General features: G+C 37.4%; 1 protein-coding gene across 1 annotated transcript; it reads right to left on the bottom strand.

Moving 5' to 3' along the window:
* Positions 1-5,144: 5,144 nt before the first annotated feature.
* On the bottom strand, positions 5,145-8,069 carry LOC127424707 (growth arrest-specific protein 1-like). The gene has a single exon (XM_051670113.1). It carries the CDS (start codon positions 7,399-7,401, stop codon positions 6,616-6,618), a length of 786 nt encoding a protein of 261 aa, XP_051526073.1. The 5' UTR covers positions 7,402-8,069; the 3' UTR covers positions 5,145-6,615.
* Positions 8,070-17,580: the final 9,511 nt, after the last annotated feature.

The following is a 17,580-nucleotide window of genomic DNA, read 5'->3' on the forward strand; positions in this document are numbered from 1 at the left end:
TTAAAGGAATAGTTCACCCAAAAATGTCATGTTGTTCCAAACCCATGTGACTTCATTAACACAAGAATATGCATGGTTTAGCGCCAGAAAAACACGAGTTCTTGCGTGAACATGTGGTGCACTGTGAACGAGCAACAGACGTCAAGATTTTCATTGAAAAATTACTTAAATTATAGAGTGATTCTCACCAACCCTATCGCATGTCCTATCGCATGACCTAGAAGACAACTCGCATGGACTACTTTTCAGTGATACTTTTGGGTGCTTTTTTAAGCTCTAAAGTAAGTCACTATTAACCACAACTGTATTTGAAAGATGGACAGGGATATTCATTGCATTGTCTTCTTTTGTGTTCTGTTTAAGAAAGAAAGTAATTTGGGTTTTGAACTACATAAGGGTGAATAAATGATGAATTTTCTTTTTTGGGTAAAATATTCCTTTAATTTATTGACATTGAACCTTGTCCATGTAATACCGCATTGTTATGTAATTTGAGATGCCAACCCACATGGATGTCTTAAATAAATAGTTCACCAAAAAATTTTAATACTGTCACTATTTACTCGCCATCATGTCGTTACAAATGTTTATGACATTCTTCCATGGAACACAAAATATTCAGGCCACTTTTTTCATCTATTTTAAAAATGAATGAGGACTGAGGCTGTCAAGGTCCAAAATGACCAAAACGGAACAACTTACATTTCAGCCTGTTCCTCACAAAATCTCTTTCATAGAGTATGGCTTCTGAAGACTTGAAATGTGGCATATGAGTCAGATGGACCACTTTTGTGATTCTTTATTTAGTAATTTTGGTCCTTTTTATCGCCCTTAATTTTGTGCTCCATGGGGGAAAAAAGTTATAATGGTTTTTAAAGGTGGGTAAATAATTTGGTCCCACTTTATATTAGGTGTCTTTAATTACTATGTACCAACATTAAAATACATACAATACTATGTATTTACTGTGTAACTACATGTTGTCCTGCAAAATTCTCACAAGATTCACATTTGCTGCTACTGAAGTTGAGGTATGGGTAGGTTTAGGAGTAGTTAGGTTAAGGTTTTGGGTAAGGTTAACAGTGTAACTACAAATGTAATTAAATGCAGGTACTTTAAATGTAAATACAATGCAACAACACATATGTACATAATAAGTACTTTGTATCAAATGCTTAAGTACACAGTGGTTAAAGACACCATATTGGGACCAATTATTTTTTTATTACTTTTTAAAGATGACCAAAAATGGTCCACAATCTTTACTTATATTGTACAGCATTAAAAGAAGCACCTGCTGTAAGTATTGTCATTTCAATTGGTCAAAATGTTATCATGCTGCTGCATAGCCCTAAACAATAAGCTGTGAATCTTCAACTCAGTGTACATACTACCAACAGTGACCAACTATGGCAATAGCATTTCAAAATGTTATTGCTTATCTCCATCTGGAAAGATCAAGAACGCCTCACTTTCAACAAATCGCACATCAATGTTTACACTATCACTAACAAATACTATCAATCAATAACACTGGTACACTTTTTCCAGTAGCTCTAACAATACAAGAATGGGACATTGAGCTTTCTCTATTGCACCATATATGGCATGCAAGATTTGAGAGCTGCTCTAAGCAAACTCTCAGGTAAGTGATCTCTTTGTGGCCGGTTTAATCCTGAGCTTTTGCACTCAGGCAAAAGAAGCAGACCCCTCTAGCGAGTAAGGATTGAGATCCTTTTACTCGTTTCAAAGAGCTGTGAACTCAACAAAAGTCTTCCATGATGAAATCAAAGTGGCAGCTAGGTGAAGAAAAAAATCTGTTTTTTCCCTAATGGCCAAAGAATGGAAAAACCAAAATGAATAGAAAAGACAAAAATAAAAATCATGTGTTTTAGGACCAGTGCACACTTGTCTTACCATTTAGAATAAAACTGTAATTAGGAATAAGTCTACAGGCTAATAGCATTCTCACTATTAAATACCATGTCCTAACTTTAAAGGATTAGTATAAATCCTACCCAATGAGCTTTCCGTTTCAATGCTTATAGCCCAGGCTCAGCCATACCAACTGTCTACATGTCTCATCACTTACCACATAATTTCTCAGAGTTTGACAACATTAGTCTAACCTACACTTTGACAAAAGTATTGAAAGTATCAAAATTTATGGGCAAAGGAACAGTTGCGAAATTTTGCTGAAAGCCCTGCTGTGACGTTTCCTGTAGTTTCCCCCATTTTTCTTGGACACGAAACACATTTCTTTTTCCTAAAGTGCCAGGAGATAATTGAAAACACAGCAAGTGAAGTGTATGGCCCAACAAGTGGTTCATTATCCAGAAGAACTAATGTAAGGTAATGCAATGGTACAATTTTCTTGAAGTTTTGTTAAAACAGAAAGCTGCATCGACATTTGGTGGGAGTGACTACACAACGAAACTGAAATATCTCATAAAACTTTTACTGTGCTTACTAAAGTCAATTTTCTTTCTTTCGCCTTTTTACTTTTTCAGAAGGGACTTTGGGCTGATAGTCTAACAAAACATCATGATACTCTTAATTTGTTTTATTGTCAGTTGTCATTTTCATTTAATTAAACTGAATAGCTGTCACGGTTGCTCACATAAATCCTAACATCCCACTTCAATACACACACTAAATTGATTATTCTTTGCATAAAGGCATCAATTGGAAACGCATTTTTACTCTGAAATACACTGCCATGGCAGCACTCTCGATCCATCTCTCCTCTGCACTTCCACCCACAATACCTCTCCAGGAGAGTTACAGGAAAAATTCATCTTTTAATCAAACAGGCCACACTGATATGACTAGTTTAGTTTCTTGATTTCAATTGTTCCATTCTATTGCCCATTCTAAGAGCCCTCTCATTATTTCATACAGCACATGCTGGGCTCTATTGCACAAACTGAGACTGACCGCAAGAGAGCTTCAAGGAAAAAAATAGGGTCTTCAACTACCCCCCAATGCTTGAGGGAGTATATAGGCAGCAGTAGAGTATGAGGACTGGGGGCCAGTGGATCTTTCCCACATGCTACCCTGTGGTTCAGCTCTGAAGAGGTGTCAGCTAGAGCTAGAGGAATGAAGTGCATGAACATTTTGCTGCTGAACTTTTATGTGCTTAACATTACCATGACAAAAGTGCCACTCGATTTCTCCATTTAGCCAGCTGAAGGGCCCTTGTCCCCACTCTAATAAAACATTTTGCAACCATCGCCCCCATTTGAAGACCCCGGTGACAAGGGTGGGAGAATGAAGAGTGGTGGGTTTTAACAGCATGGAGTGGAGAGACAGAAAAAGGCCTAGCTGAACATGTTTAAATTACATGGAGGCAACATCCAAATATCTTGAGAGTTTGTTAGAAAAATATACAGTGTATTTAAAAAAATGCACCTTCAAGCCCCTGATGGAAAACATGAAGACATGTAATTTTCCCTTTGTGGCAAACATTTATCAACAATCAAGCAAGCCATTAGATTATACAGAGTCAAAAATATCTGCGCTTTCTAAAACTAGCGTATAGAATGGCCATAAAAGTAAAATACATGCCGTAAGGTAACATTTAGAACATATTATAGTATGGTACATTTTTTTAAATGGTTTACAGTGTAAGTTTGGTAACACTGTAAAAAGTTGACCTTTACAAATTACTTTTTTAAAAGTTGAACTGTTTAAATATGCAAATTATTTTTTATTAATGTGTTTATGTAAAAATGACGGTAGTAGTAAGCAATTCTTCACTAATTCAACTCTCAGCAAATTTCACTATAATTTTCAAGAAGATAAACTTGGATGTTGGTTTGATGTGATTTGCTTTTTACCAGACATGTGCTTTTAACAACAGTCTTTCTTCATAAGTGTAATTAATTATCACTTCAGCTGACTGGCATGCTACAGATAATATATATGCTTTAAAAAAAAAATAATTAAAGAAAAACACATCCAGACACGAAAATGTTAATGTTAACTTTATTTCCACCTGAGACCACACCCTTCCAAGAGCAAATGTCTGATGGTTTTCCATTTTAGTATCTAAAAAGATCAATCCATTTTAAAGAAATATTCCATGTTCAATACAAGTTAAGCTCAATCAACTGCATTTGTGGCATAATTACTTTTCTTAAAAAAAAAAAAAAAAGCAAAAATGGAGGTTACAGTGAGGCACTTACAATGAAAGTGAATGGGGCCAATTTTTGGAGGGTTTAAAGGCAGAAATATGAAGCTTATAATTTTACAAAAGCACTTACATTAATTCTTCTGTTAAAACCCATGTGTTATTTGAGCTGTAAAGTTGTTTCAGTCATAAAAAGTTGTTGACATTACATCATCATGGCAATGAAGTTGTAAAATTGGATATAACTTTACACAGATAAGCTTAGTAAGCGATTTTATCACATTAAAATCATGTTTACACGCATATTGTTTATGTTTTGTGGCTATACTTTTAAAACAGTGAGTATTTTGACGTTTATGGATTCACTTCCATTGTAGGTGCCTCACTGGAACCCAGATTTTTGCTTTTTTAAAGAAAAGGAGGGCAATTCAGAATTAATTTTTGTTGTAATCAATATTATGCCACAAATGCTGTCGATTGAGCTTAACTTGTATTGAACCCAGAATATTCTTTAAGTGCAAAATATAGAAGTAGTTACAAGATAATCAATTTGCAATGCATGTTGTTCCGCTACTGTCTCTCTCTGTCAATTTAGAAAGAACCAAACTCCTTTATTTACGGTAGTGGCGTGCTGACATAGGCCTTTAAGCAAACAAGACTGAAAAATAAATAAACCTCTGTCTGTCTTGGCCCAGAAGTAACACGGACACCCCAGGAAAAAGCCACTTGCTTTTGTGTTCACATTCTAAAGATATCTAAATATCAGAGTTAATGCCTTCAGCAAACACTTCTATTGGCTAAGTCGCGTGTCAGCACCTCAAGCTCCTTCTGTGTGTGATACTTAATCTGTTCCTGAAAAGCTCTGCTCAGATAGCTATAGCATAATCAAGATTTAGCATTGCAGCCCATGCATGGCCTTAGGTGTCAGTGCGGTGTAACTTCACAAGGACACTATGAAATATAGCAAATATATATATATATATATGTAAATCATACACATACTCAGTTTGAATCTTTGTACTTTAGTTTTTATGCCTTCTATAAAAAGAACATCACCGAGGCAGTCATACAGTGGATTTATACATTTCTACACAGTAAATAGTTCATCTTTGATAACACATTTAAAATTTTCTCTGAAATCTGTACACTGTACAATATCTTAAAAAGAAAAATAATTACACCAACATTACAACATTTAACTTCCCTTTAAAGCTGGAATAATCACCCTTTGTTTTGAATGTTACTCTTGATAAAAAATAAAGTTTTCTCTGGTGAACCTCTGGTATTTTCATAAGGTGTATCAAATCTACAGAATACTCGCATACTAGCTAATATAGAGATCTACTCTTTATTGATTCCAGCATTCAAAACACTTTATACAGAGGTTACTTGTGCAAGGTCGTTTGTAACTTTATAAAAAATACTTTTCATGTTTTAAAAATCTAGTTTTACATTGGCAGTGCGCAGCTTCGTAATCAAAACATGGATTTGTTCAAATGTCTATGTAACAAAATAAACATTTCTATATCTTTTATGGAAATAAGATTGATCGAGTTGTGGAGTCTTTTACAAAAAAACAGTATCTGACATAGGAAAAGGTGTTTAAGGCAGTTGACTGACTTACAGTACCTTGTATCCCTGCTCTTAAATGACTTCAGAATAAGAATTTTAGCTTGATAATTGATAAACGTACATTAGATAAGGCATGGTTCAACTGGGCCAAATGTGTTGCAGCGGTAAATTTGCATAGTGAATCAAAGCACATTTACAATGAGACAATTTCAGGATATGAACAACATCTTAATGTCAAGCAAAGCTCTTAGGGAATGTTTCGGACTCCATACAAGTTAAACTCAATCGACAGCATTTGGGGCATAGTGTTTATTCCCACAGAAGTTATTTCAACTTGTGTCTCGTTTACTTGGGGCCAGTCTTTAAACGTTAAAATACACATTGTTTTAAAAGTATAGCCACAAGCCATAAACATTATACATGTTAACATGATTTTAGTGTAATAAAATCAGGGATTTACCTGTTACAATGTTTACCAGATTACAGAATTTACCAGTGTTATGTTGTCATGACAACAAAATTGTAATACTGGATATAACTATACACATCTTAAGGTTAGTAGGTGACTTTATCACACTAAAATCATGTTAACACAATATTGTGGCTATACTTTTGAAGCGGTGTGTATTTTAACGTTTATTGACTGGCCCCATTGACTTACATTGTACTGTACTGCGATTTTTGCTTCTTTTTCTTTCTTTATATATATATATATACAAGGGACAAGTTGAATTTATTTTTGTGGTAATCAATATCATAGCACAAATGCTGTCGATTGAGCTTAATTTGTACTGAACCTGGAACATCCCTTCAACTTGTAGCCTACTCTTTGGAGACGAATTCGTCAGGCGACAAAATGCACTATTCCCGAACAGCTGCAGGAGCAGATTAATAACTCGACTTCAAAGTGATCAAGGAAGCGGCACAAGAGCCAAAATGGATGCCACCACAGTCAAAACAGAACATGCCACATAAGCAGAACCTGTGTTCCCCTTGGCCTCAGACTCCAATGGATAATCCTCATCATCCTGTTCATCATCGTCCAAACCACTGGAGCCTTCTTCATCCACGGGAGGAGAGTCAAAGCAAAGGGTTTTCATACTAGTTTTGATAAACTCGCAGATAGTGCGCTCGGATCCGTCACAGACGCAAGTATCCAAGAGTTGCGCTTTGGGTAGTTTTCGCATGTACGCGATGACATTGCGGCAAGGGTTCGAGCAGCTGGAGCCGCTGAACAGTTTACCGCAGTGAATTAAATATTCGCCCATCGCGCTTCGGCACTGGCTGTCTCTCTCGCACTGCCGCCGGGCTTCGGTGCAGCCCATGCTGCTGGTTTTTGGCAGGCACGGCTCGATGGCTCGTTTGGTCTCAAGGCAGCGGGGGTCCGAGGAGCAGCTGCAGTCCTCCAGCGCCGGACCGTTTTTGGTCAGGTTTAACTGAACCAGCGAGGAGATGCAGTGACTGGGACATTTCCTCCTCTGGCCGGTAAGGATGGGGTCACAGGCGTGCAAATACTGATCATAGGCGTAATGACACTCAGGCTCCGACTGACAGTTCAATATCGCTTGCCAACAGATCAACCTACGGCCGTGGTGGTTGGGGGCTGCGATGGAAAAATAAGCAAAACACACAAACACACAAGCGAAAGGGCAAATAAGTGTGCACGCACCCCGAACCAAACTTGCACAATTTGCCATGTCGAAGGCGGTAAGTTTGGCTGGCGTCAGGTCCGTTTTAAACACGCATATTTCATTTTTCCATTACAGCTTGTGAGGGAAAATCCCTCAGCTCAGACCATGCATTGAATGATTAAGACGTTCCTTTACGTTCAAGATTGCAAGGTCCATCCAAAAGAAGAAAACAATCGTTTTTGTGCTGGTCTGATCAGTTACAGTATATTTCCACAGTTACGGTAAATCTATAAAGATTTTCGTGTAATCCATAGTTGTTGTTATTTGTTTGTTTGTTTGTTTGTTTGTTTGTTTTAAGGAGCCTGGTTTGGTAAAAGTTCTATCTCCGGCAAACGGTTGGTTCGCTCCATCTTCCCGGTTGGTGTCCGTGTGACAGTACGGTGATTCCTCTTTCCACCGCTGCCTTTCTTGTGGGCAGAAGTGAGGAACTCAGGAGCTCGTCCTCTCGCTTCTCACACTCACGTTCAAATGTGCTCGCTGACTCCAAGCATATAAAGTTCTCTTGCGATTTCACCGACTGGCTGACCGAAGTGATACATTCACGAGTGTGCGTTTGTCGTCCGTCATATATAGTACGCATCGGGACGCAAACAGATAAATAACACGAGGAAAGCGCAGCGTGTTCAAATTCACACACTGGCCCCTTTCTGACCCGCTAGTTTTGCTTTATCCACTCTACTCCTGCTGAAGTTTTGGGGATTCCTATTGGTCAGACCGTTTGTTGTTGCAAGTCTCGACGTCAAGTAGGGGGCGGGAGAATGGGGGTGGGGCAAGATGGGTCAGGAATGGTCTCTCCAAAAGGTTTAGATTACCTCAGAGCAAAAAAGAAAAGAAGAGACCAGCAGATGCTGTTTGTCTGACTTTGTCAGATATATATGACGTGCATTCTTCAGCAGCATCAAAACATTGAATTTTATGACATCAAAGATCGCATAGGCTGAAATGTTATTAAATCCCCTAGTAGTTTTTTTCCCCACATAACTGTAAAACATTATTTTGTGGTGAAGTAAATGTACCAGAAAAGATTAAGCACTTTCTACATTGAATAAGTTAGTTTAAGTGTGAACTTGAAAATATTAAGTAAATTCAAACGTGTAAAAATGAATGCTCTAGCTTATAAGTAAATATTATTTATGATGGTTTCTTATCTTTATAATGCATCATCATGCATGAATCCTAAAGGAGAAAACCTTTTCATATTTATTTGCTAATTTGAGTAAATTTTACAGGTACCGGTACATAAAATAAGTCAGTTTTACTTAACTTTTTCGAAGCTGGTGTTCCCAGTATGAACCGGGCTTAAATAATGAATGAGCTTTCATAGTTTTACTGGTTGCAAGTTGATTAACACCAGTTTTATTGTTTATTTTGTTGTTACGTTTGGTAACTTCTTGTTTTGTGAAGTTTGAAGTTAAATTTCTACTAAAAATCTGTTTATGATCAAAACAATTATCTGTTGATTATTACCGTCATCATGTTTTATGCACCAAACGTTGAGGTTTTTGTGCACAGCTCTGGAGTCTGTTTTTATTGCCATTAAAGCAATGTGATGTTGTCTAATAGGCTACAAAGCATTAAGCGTCCCTGTGGAAGGCTCCTGTGTGTCATGTGGTACATGATTAAGCACATTAAAGAAAGCGTTGAAATGCCAGTACACTTTTAAAGCTTGGCTTAATTCAGTGCTACACTGCTTACAGTAAGTAAAATGTACTAACAAAGAGTGAGTTAAATTGACTTGAAACATAGTATTACAAAGTAAACTTTACTTGAGAAGTTCTAATTAAAATCACCAAGAATTTTGTGTAGCTTTCACTTGAAAATATGGTCTGTTAAATTTACTAGCAATATCTGTGTGAAAATTGTTTCCTAGGCTTTTTTTAAGTAAACCTCTCTCCAGATTTTTGGAGAATGTTGCTACTTGTTCTCAAGGATGCCTACACAAATTCATAGATTTTAACAGGGTTGGTGCGTCGGAAGGATGGGGGGGTACGCAAAGGTTTGAGATGGAGACGCTCCTTCATACAAACTAAAGTTGAGAACATTTTAACTTTTGCTGCAGTGCACTCTGACGTAGGCATGCATTGACCAATGAGAATCTCGGAAAGGCAAGACTAGCTGCACTGTGAAAAAAAAAAAACATGGACAAACTCATACATGCGGTTTATACATTCCCTGTCCTTTATTATGTTTCTCCGTCAGGCTACAAAGATAATTATTGTTGAGGGAGAGCCCAGAGAAGTGTTTTCAAAGAGTTATATTTTAGATTTTAGAAGTATACTTTGGCCTTTACTCTCCTTCTTCAACTTCTATTAGGCTAAGGCTGGAAACATACTCGCAAGTTCGGTTGAACATTCTGTAAATACTTTTGCTTTAAATATACTGACTTTTACTTACTTGCTCAACAATATTCTCTTCAAACTGTTGTTCTGCCATGGCAGTAGTTGATTTGAAAGAAAAAAAAAAACTCACTGCAGAAGCAGACAGTTCACAATAATTACACACATCAACTTTAAGTCTCATTCAGGCCAGTGATTTTCTGTTTCTCATCAAACACATCTATATCTGGGTTTTTATGAAGGAATGTAACAAATGTGTCATGGAAAGTCTTACATGCATTTTTCTTTTATCAGATGTTACTGCATCTGTAATGGATTTATTTCAAGAGATATATCACTTCAGCAACATTTGTCTTTTGCTAAAATGTATGTTCGCTGTTACCATGTCAGATTTAATTTTATAAGTTTTGTCCTCTTAGACAAACTTTTATAAAATAAAATCTTTCATCTGAAAGCCAGCAAATGGAAATGCATTTCAACCTAATATGAATTCAGCATGATCCAGGAAAGGAATGTCTTTGAAAGTGATCCTGGCTCAGTTCACTGTCTGTTCGATTACAATAGAAAAAGAGACTTTTACCAACAGCAGTAACTTCACCTCTGGGTTCAGATATAAAATGTAACTGTGAGCATTGGGAAAAAAAGGTGGACTCCTCTTGTGTAAAATGATAACATGCAAGTTGAATGGGTGCATTTGCTGGTGTTTAGGATTGAAGATCAGTGGGTGCACCTTGCACAAAGGGGGTTTGTGTTTCAAACAGTACTCTGGGGTAAGGAATGTACCTTCAGGCCACTGTGCACTGATCTTCTGACCCTAAACAATGAACTCAATGTCAGTTATGGATGGTCAGATCTGACAATGACGTTTTCACAGTAGCTCCAAGTGATGGTGTAGGGAATTCTAAACCTCTTGAGTCAGTCCAATATATTGAGAACGCAATGATTGGAAATAGAGACAATAGCGACTTCACTCTGTATCTACTAGAGAGGCCAGCAACTACCTAAGCAACAATAAATTAATGTCACAGCAAAACAATCACAGCTAGCCTTGCAATTTGCCCTCTTCAAACACCATTCTTCCCATTTTTTTCTTAATACCTCAATCTATTTCATTGAAATGTTTACATGGATTTAAAGGTGATCTAAAAAGTGAGGAAATCATTTTATAAACAACTATGCTCTTTGGCATGCTCGAACAAGAAAGTGATCTACATTCCATTACTTTAAATTAATAACATACAGCTTTAAAATAGGGATACATGCCTCAATAATGCAATTTATGGGGCATACACAATGAAGTCACCGCACAAATGAAGTCCTTCCCTGCTGATTACAAGAGAAATTTCAATCGAGAAACATTGTTTGGATGAATTGTTCATGATACCATATTTTAGTGCAATAATACACACTAACAAGATGGGATTTTGTGGGTCTTTTTAATGAGTGATATGTGTTTATTATACAGGGAAAGAACATATCGGTCTGCATGAACAGAATGTATAGAAACAATCCATTTATATGGATATGAATATTTAGCTAAGAATTTAAAGCACAGTGATTATGGCTAATAAGCTAATTGAAATGGACAGGGAATATTTACACTGCTAGAAGCATAGCATTAAGTGGTTGATAATATAATATGTGTTATTTATATGTTTGTTTGCTCAATATTTTGTGTCATATCTTTATATTGTTAAGCTATCATGCAATCATTAAAACAAATGAGAATGTCCACAGATTATGATAATGATTTTATAGCTCAACATGTACTTCCAATAAGGTTTTAAAATAAGAAACACACTTACCAGTGAAAGAATGTGCCCTTGGCCTTTACTTTATGCTTTAATCTAAGAATACCTTTCTTACACTTTTGAAGGGTTTAATGAGAAACAGATTCCTTACAATAATCCATGGGGTGCTGTTGCCAAATTCCTGACCCTCATGGATGACCCCAAACAAAAACTCACTCGTGTTGTAATTAGACTAAACTCACATAATTTTGTCGCTCCTTTTCTTATGTGCAGCTATGACTATGAATTCAACAATGTTGTACTCAACATTTGCATTCATTAATTAAATAATTAGGCGAACTAATTAATTATCTTTTGTTTTTAGCAACTGTACTAAATAATTATATTTATTTTTAAGCAATCTGTATAATAGATATCAGAAAACACTATAGCGCCAAAACTTCTTTCAGTTGTTTCCACTTAAATGACTACTACAAACTGCTATGGGCCAGAACATACTCTACAGTTTTAACGCTTGCTCAAAATCCAAAAGGAACACTGATGAACTAATGGAATATCTCACATAATTGAAAACTAAAATGGGCTCAAATAAGGATCCTCCAAGAATTTGCTAAGATCCTGCTGGAATCACAGAAATTCTGAAAAAATAAACTGAAAAATGGGAATTTCAGTTTATCCAGTAGGATCTGAATTGATTCATATCTGATTCCTGTAGAATTCTAATAGGATAAGTTCCAAATTATGATAAAAATGATATTAGCATTCCTTTAGAATGTTTTGACTCCAGTGCAGCTGCTATTGGGTTTATTGCAGCTCTAAAAACACCAACAACTGTTGTTAGCACCATGATAGAGATATAGACAGCTGCCCCATTGAGTTGTCCAAAACTCTTCAGAAAAAATGGTTGTAGTTGTAATTAGCTTTATAATGCAACATAACAAAATCACAATATTGGTTTGGTGTGTTACATATTCCGATTATTTTTAATAGTGCTCTCTTTTGAATCTGGAAAAAAAAAACTGTTTTGCACTGTCAATTTTCTCCAAAAAAGAAGTCCAAAAACCAAGTAATTGAAAGTCATTCAGATTGTCAGAAAGTATTAGGTGTATCTTTGTGGAGTGGACTCTGGAATCCAGACATCAATATTGCAGTCAGGGAGGATGCTAACTGAAAACCTTTTCCACCCTCATTCCATTCCAGTATTGCCATCAGCTGCCATCCTGTCTTCTTCTTACTGACAACAGATATATGGGGAGATATCTTGCCAAGTCCTGGTTGAACCCATGGCCATGTTAACTGACTTGATCAGTGCACACACTCGCACACAGACCAGCTGTTCCAACACATGGCACAGTTGCCTTTCCCTACTATAAGTGACTATTTATACAGGCCTAAGGGCCCATCATACCATTGCAAAAAGCGGAAGAATGCCATGTGTTCATATGGGCTGGTCAATAAAGACATAACCCCTCACAGACATGAGACCTTTATCCAACAAACATGGAGTGCAGCATAGAAGAATTTTACTGTATTAGACACAACAAAAGCGGACAGTAAAACAAGTGGCAACCACAAACATTTTTTGGGACATTAATAGTTTTTAGAAATAAAAGAGCAACACTGTAGTCATGCAAATTAAGCAGACCTGAGAGCTTTACATTCGGATAAAGGTTTAGCTATGTGGCCTGGTGTTCAAATAATCCTGATATTTTTAAAACCTTAAATTTTTCACTAAATTATTAGGCAACATTTTTTCCCACACCCATATTAATCACTACTCTGCTATCACTATCTTTTATAATATTTAGTGCACCAATTTGTTGATGTTTTTGGCAAGCTCCATTTAATTCCACATATACTTCTAAAGCATAGTAGTAAAAAATATTCACAGCATAACCACACCTGTCAAGTTGTGGTTATAGTGGAAAGAGGTTCTCTGTATTTTCAGCTCTGTACTGGTATTTCAAAGAGGCATTTATAAAAGTTATAGTGCTTGGCAAGAAAATACAAGATAGCTGAACCTTCAGTAAATCTTGTGACTTTAAAGGGTAAGGCCAGAAACATACTTTATGCTAGTACGCGTACGCAGATGCAAGCTCTTGGCCAACACATTGCCAATGTGCAGTTCAGTTGAACATACTAGCGTGCATTGTCGCATTACTGTGGCTGTAATAAACCTCTGTACTCAAGAGGGTGATAAAGTTACCTTCAAAACTCTGTGCCATTAATCTGGATGTGTTCTTATTCAGGCAAGTTGCTACACATATATTAACTTTAACCTACTTGCACAGCAACATTCTCCTCAAACTGTTGCTGCGCCATGACCAAAGTTGGCTTTAAAGAAAAAACTCACCATACAAGTGAACTGTTCACAGTGATGTCCATTATAGCACCCTTGTGGCAATATTTAGATTGCAATGCATAATTACGTTGTGCTATGAATTGCAGTCTGATACATTTTGGAACTCAACACTGTCAAAATTGAGCTTGCATCCTTAGAAGTGTCTGCATTCACCTGCATTCCTGAGAACGTTTAGGCCTTATGTGTGACTTAGGACTCCTTATCATGCCTATCCCTCCAAACCTCTGTCGAGGAGATTGGTCTGACCTGTCTGGTTATAGAGATGAACAGAACAAAGTAGGTGGGTAACGTGAAACCTTTAGTACGATTACCCCCTTTGGCAACATTTTGGCTGTGGCCCCTGTTATGTTGTGGGGCACACTTTGCGGGAGTAAACAAATGGTGTATTTGCAAAGCAATCGCTGTGGGCCTAAACGCTGGCCACCGCAAAGCTTAGAATAACTGTATGACACAATAGTTTCTTCTTTAAATAAACAGATGTGGAGCGGCTGTTCAAACACCTATCCCACTTTTTCTGTTCCAGATTTTGTTTTCTTTCACTCCCATCTGTGAGCTGTAGAGTAATTTCTTGCTCTATTCCGCCTCTGAGAAATGGTCAGGTTGTAGTCCGTGCAGCTGTGGTGCTGAGCCCTGCCCTTCTTATTTCACCGCTCTGATTAGATGATATCAGCTATTACTTCAGGCCTACATAATTGCATCTCGATCTCTCTGTCTCTTTCCCAGTCTCAACACATGCTAAGGAAATTGCAGGAATATGTCAAGCCCTCTAGCATTAAATTTTCTGTTTTAGATTACATCAACAGTCTGGTTCTCCAGATAAGTTTCCTCCGTTAAAATGTGATTTACCAGTTACTAAGAGCAGAGAGAGGTTTAATGACTTTTATCAGAATAAGATGTGTATATATATATATATATATATATATATGGGAGAATATGCATTGAAATTATTGTTTTTTTCCAACCAGGTCCAGACTACGTTGGGGCAGAACAATAAGTCATTCTTGGCTCATTCAGAGCTTGGAATGCAATAAAACTATATTTACCTTTTAAAAAAGATATAATAAAGTTATTGTGCAAATGAAATGGATACTCACATGATTAGGCAATAATTCTGCAATCAACAATCAACTATAAAAATACCATTGTTGCTACACACTCTCATAAGAAAACAGCACCTCACAGACCTTTATTTCTCCGCCTGCCTTGCAGTGTTGTTAAGTATGAATCATCTAAATAGATTTGGGTCTGGAAATTTTTTGAGGACATTATTTCAAGATTTCAGTGTTGCAATGTAGTTACATATTATGGATAGAGCTTGATGAAAAAGAAAACAACACTGCTAAATAGCATTTAGCTATACAAGATCTGGTTATTCATGAAATTACACAGAGCAAATGACTGAATAAGTTTATTTGTGTGTGTGTGTGTGTGTGTGTGTGTGTGTGTACTGTAAATGTGTGGGTGTGTACAGGTTTAACCTCCGTTGTGGGGACCAAATGTCCCCACAAGGATAGTAAAACCTGAGATCACCTACATTGTGGGGACCAGCCAGCGGTCCCCACGAGGGAAATGGCAGATTAAATGATGTTTTTTTGAAAATGTAAAAATTCAAAAAGGTTTCTGTGAGAGTTAGGTTTAGGGGTGGGGTTAGAATTAGGGGATATAATCTATAGTTTGTACAGTATAAAAATAATTATGTCTATGGAGGGTCCTCATAAGGATAGCTAAACCAATATGTGTGTGTTTGTGTGTGTGCAATGCTGGGTTGTAACTGATTACATGTAATCTCGATTACATAATCAGACTACAAAAATCAAGTACTTGTTATTAGATTAAATTACATTTTAAAATACTCAATCAGATTAGTTACTTTTTTAAGGATTACATGATTACACATTAACTAAAAAACGGCAGTAAATTGTTCATAATTTATTGATTCCCCTAATTCTTCTTTTTTAAAATCTTTTAAACTTTTATGCTGATATATGTTAGACCAGGGTTTCCCAAATGGGGGTTCGTGAATTTAATAAAAAAAAAAAGAATAAATAAAAAAAAAAAAAAAAAAAAAAAAAGAACACAACTTAAACCAAGAGCATCAATTTTCTTTCAAACCAAACTTGTGTCTATGGCTTAAGTGCACCTTTCTTTCTTCAATTAGATGAGTGCACACACACTCTCTTTCAGTCTTTCTCCCTGTGCGCTGTATATGTGTGTGTGAGAAGAGAGTGCACGCTCTCATGCAAAGGACTGATGGTGAGAAATTGATATTTTTAATGCAAAGTAAATTACGTGTTACTCTCCACACAAAGTTATGATGTAGCATAATTACTTTCATTATCAGCAACATGTTTTAAAAGTAAAAAAAACGTAATTAAACTGACATTGTTTGACCTGTAGTCCTGAAAAGCAATAGGTGATGGCTGTACCTCCTTGCCTGTTCTGCTAACTGCTTGTGCTCTGGTCAGGGCCGTAGCTAGTGGGGTGAAAAGTGGTAATGATTCTAGGGGCCCACATATCCAGGGGGGCACCACAACAAATTCTAAACAGTATTTTTTAATAGGAAATGGGCCCAGAGCAACATAGAGTCAGGGGGCCCAGAATACCCTGCTACGGCCCTGGCTCTGGTTCTGTTCACTGCTGAACCGACCGGTTAATGGAGGCTGCTGATGGGTCTTAAAGCTGTCAGTTAGGTGGCCGCCTACTATTTCCTTGCATGGGAGCCGAAACTTAAAATATGAACTAATCATGTATAATTTCCTAAAAAATATAAATAGATAAAATAGGCCAGAGGCTTCATTGCCTAAAAGGTTTTAGAGAAGGGGGACATGCTCCCCCACCCCAGGTTATAATGGTTGTTACAGCCAGGTTAAATGGTTGTCCATGTGATGTATTCCACTCAAAATACCCCCCCCCCCCCTTTTTGGGTGGGGTGTGGTCTCCATGGTGTCTTCCCCTTGGGAGGGACACCCCCCGACGCAGACACTTATGGCTCCCAGTCAGTTAACAAATTTCACTCTTTTATGGGAGAAAAGAGAGGGAAAAAGGCCTTGGCTGGGCTAGACTGTCCCTATAGTTGGGCAGACGACTTGTTCCTGATGGACCGTTCAACGCTCATAAGAGCGTTGGGGGAGGTTATGTGACGGCCTGGTGTGCTGGCTACGAGGCACACAGCGATCTGCCCATCACACACCACCAGTTCACGTAACACAGTTCAGATAGTTGTGGCATTTTGTATAGGGACCCCTAGTGTCACTACATCGACACAATGTCGAGTGAGTGACAGATAGGGAACGCCCTGGTTACTTTCGTAACCTCCGTTCCCTGATGGAGGGAACGAGACATTGTGTCCCTCTTGCCACAATGCTGAACTACCCGCTGAAATGGCCGGGACCTGGTCTCGGCTCCTCAGCACAAAACCTGAATGAGTGGTTGCATACCAGCTCCTTTTATACCCGTATGTCCGGGGGAGTGGCATGCAAATTCCACTCGCCAATTCTCACTGGCCTTTTTTCAAAAAAGCAGTGGTGTTTGGGGCTCCCAAGAGTGACCCCTAGTGTCACTACATCGACACAACTTCTCGTTCCCTCCATCAGGGAACGAAGGTTACGAAAGTAACCAGGACGTTCTCAATGAAAAGCACTTTGAGTGTAGTATCGTAAAATTAATTAATTCAAAATATGTAATATGGAGTGTTTTTTATCTTCATCAAAGCAAGTAATATTTCAGTTTTAAATGT

Source organism: Myxocyprinus asiaticus, chromosome 3 (genome assembly GCF_019703515.2).
Source record: "Myxocyprinus asiaticus isolate MX2 ecotype Aquarium Trade chromosome 3, UBuf_Myxa_2, whole genome shotgun sequence".
Lineage (NCBI taxonomy): Eukaryota > Metazoa > Chordata > Actinopteri > Cypriniformes > Catostomidae > Myxocyprinus > Myxocyprinus asiaticus.

Coding starts and splice junctions, on each gene's coding strand:
- LOC127424707 (XM_051670113.1), bottom strand. CDS start 7,401: ATGGCAAATTGTGCAAGTTTGGTTCGGGGTGCGTGCACACTTATTTGC.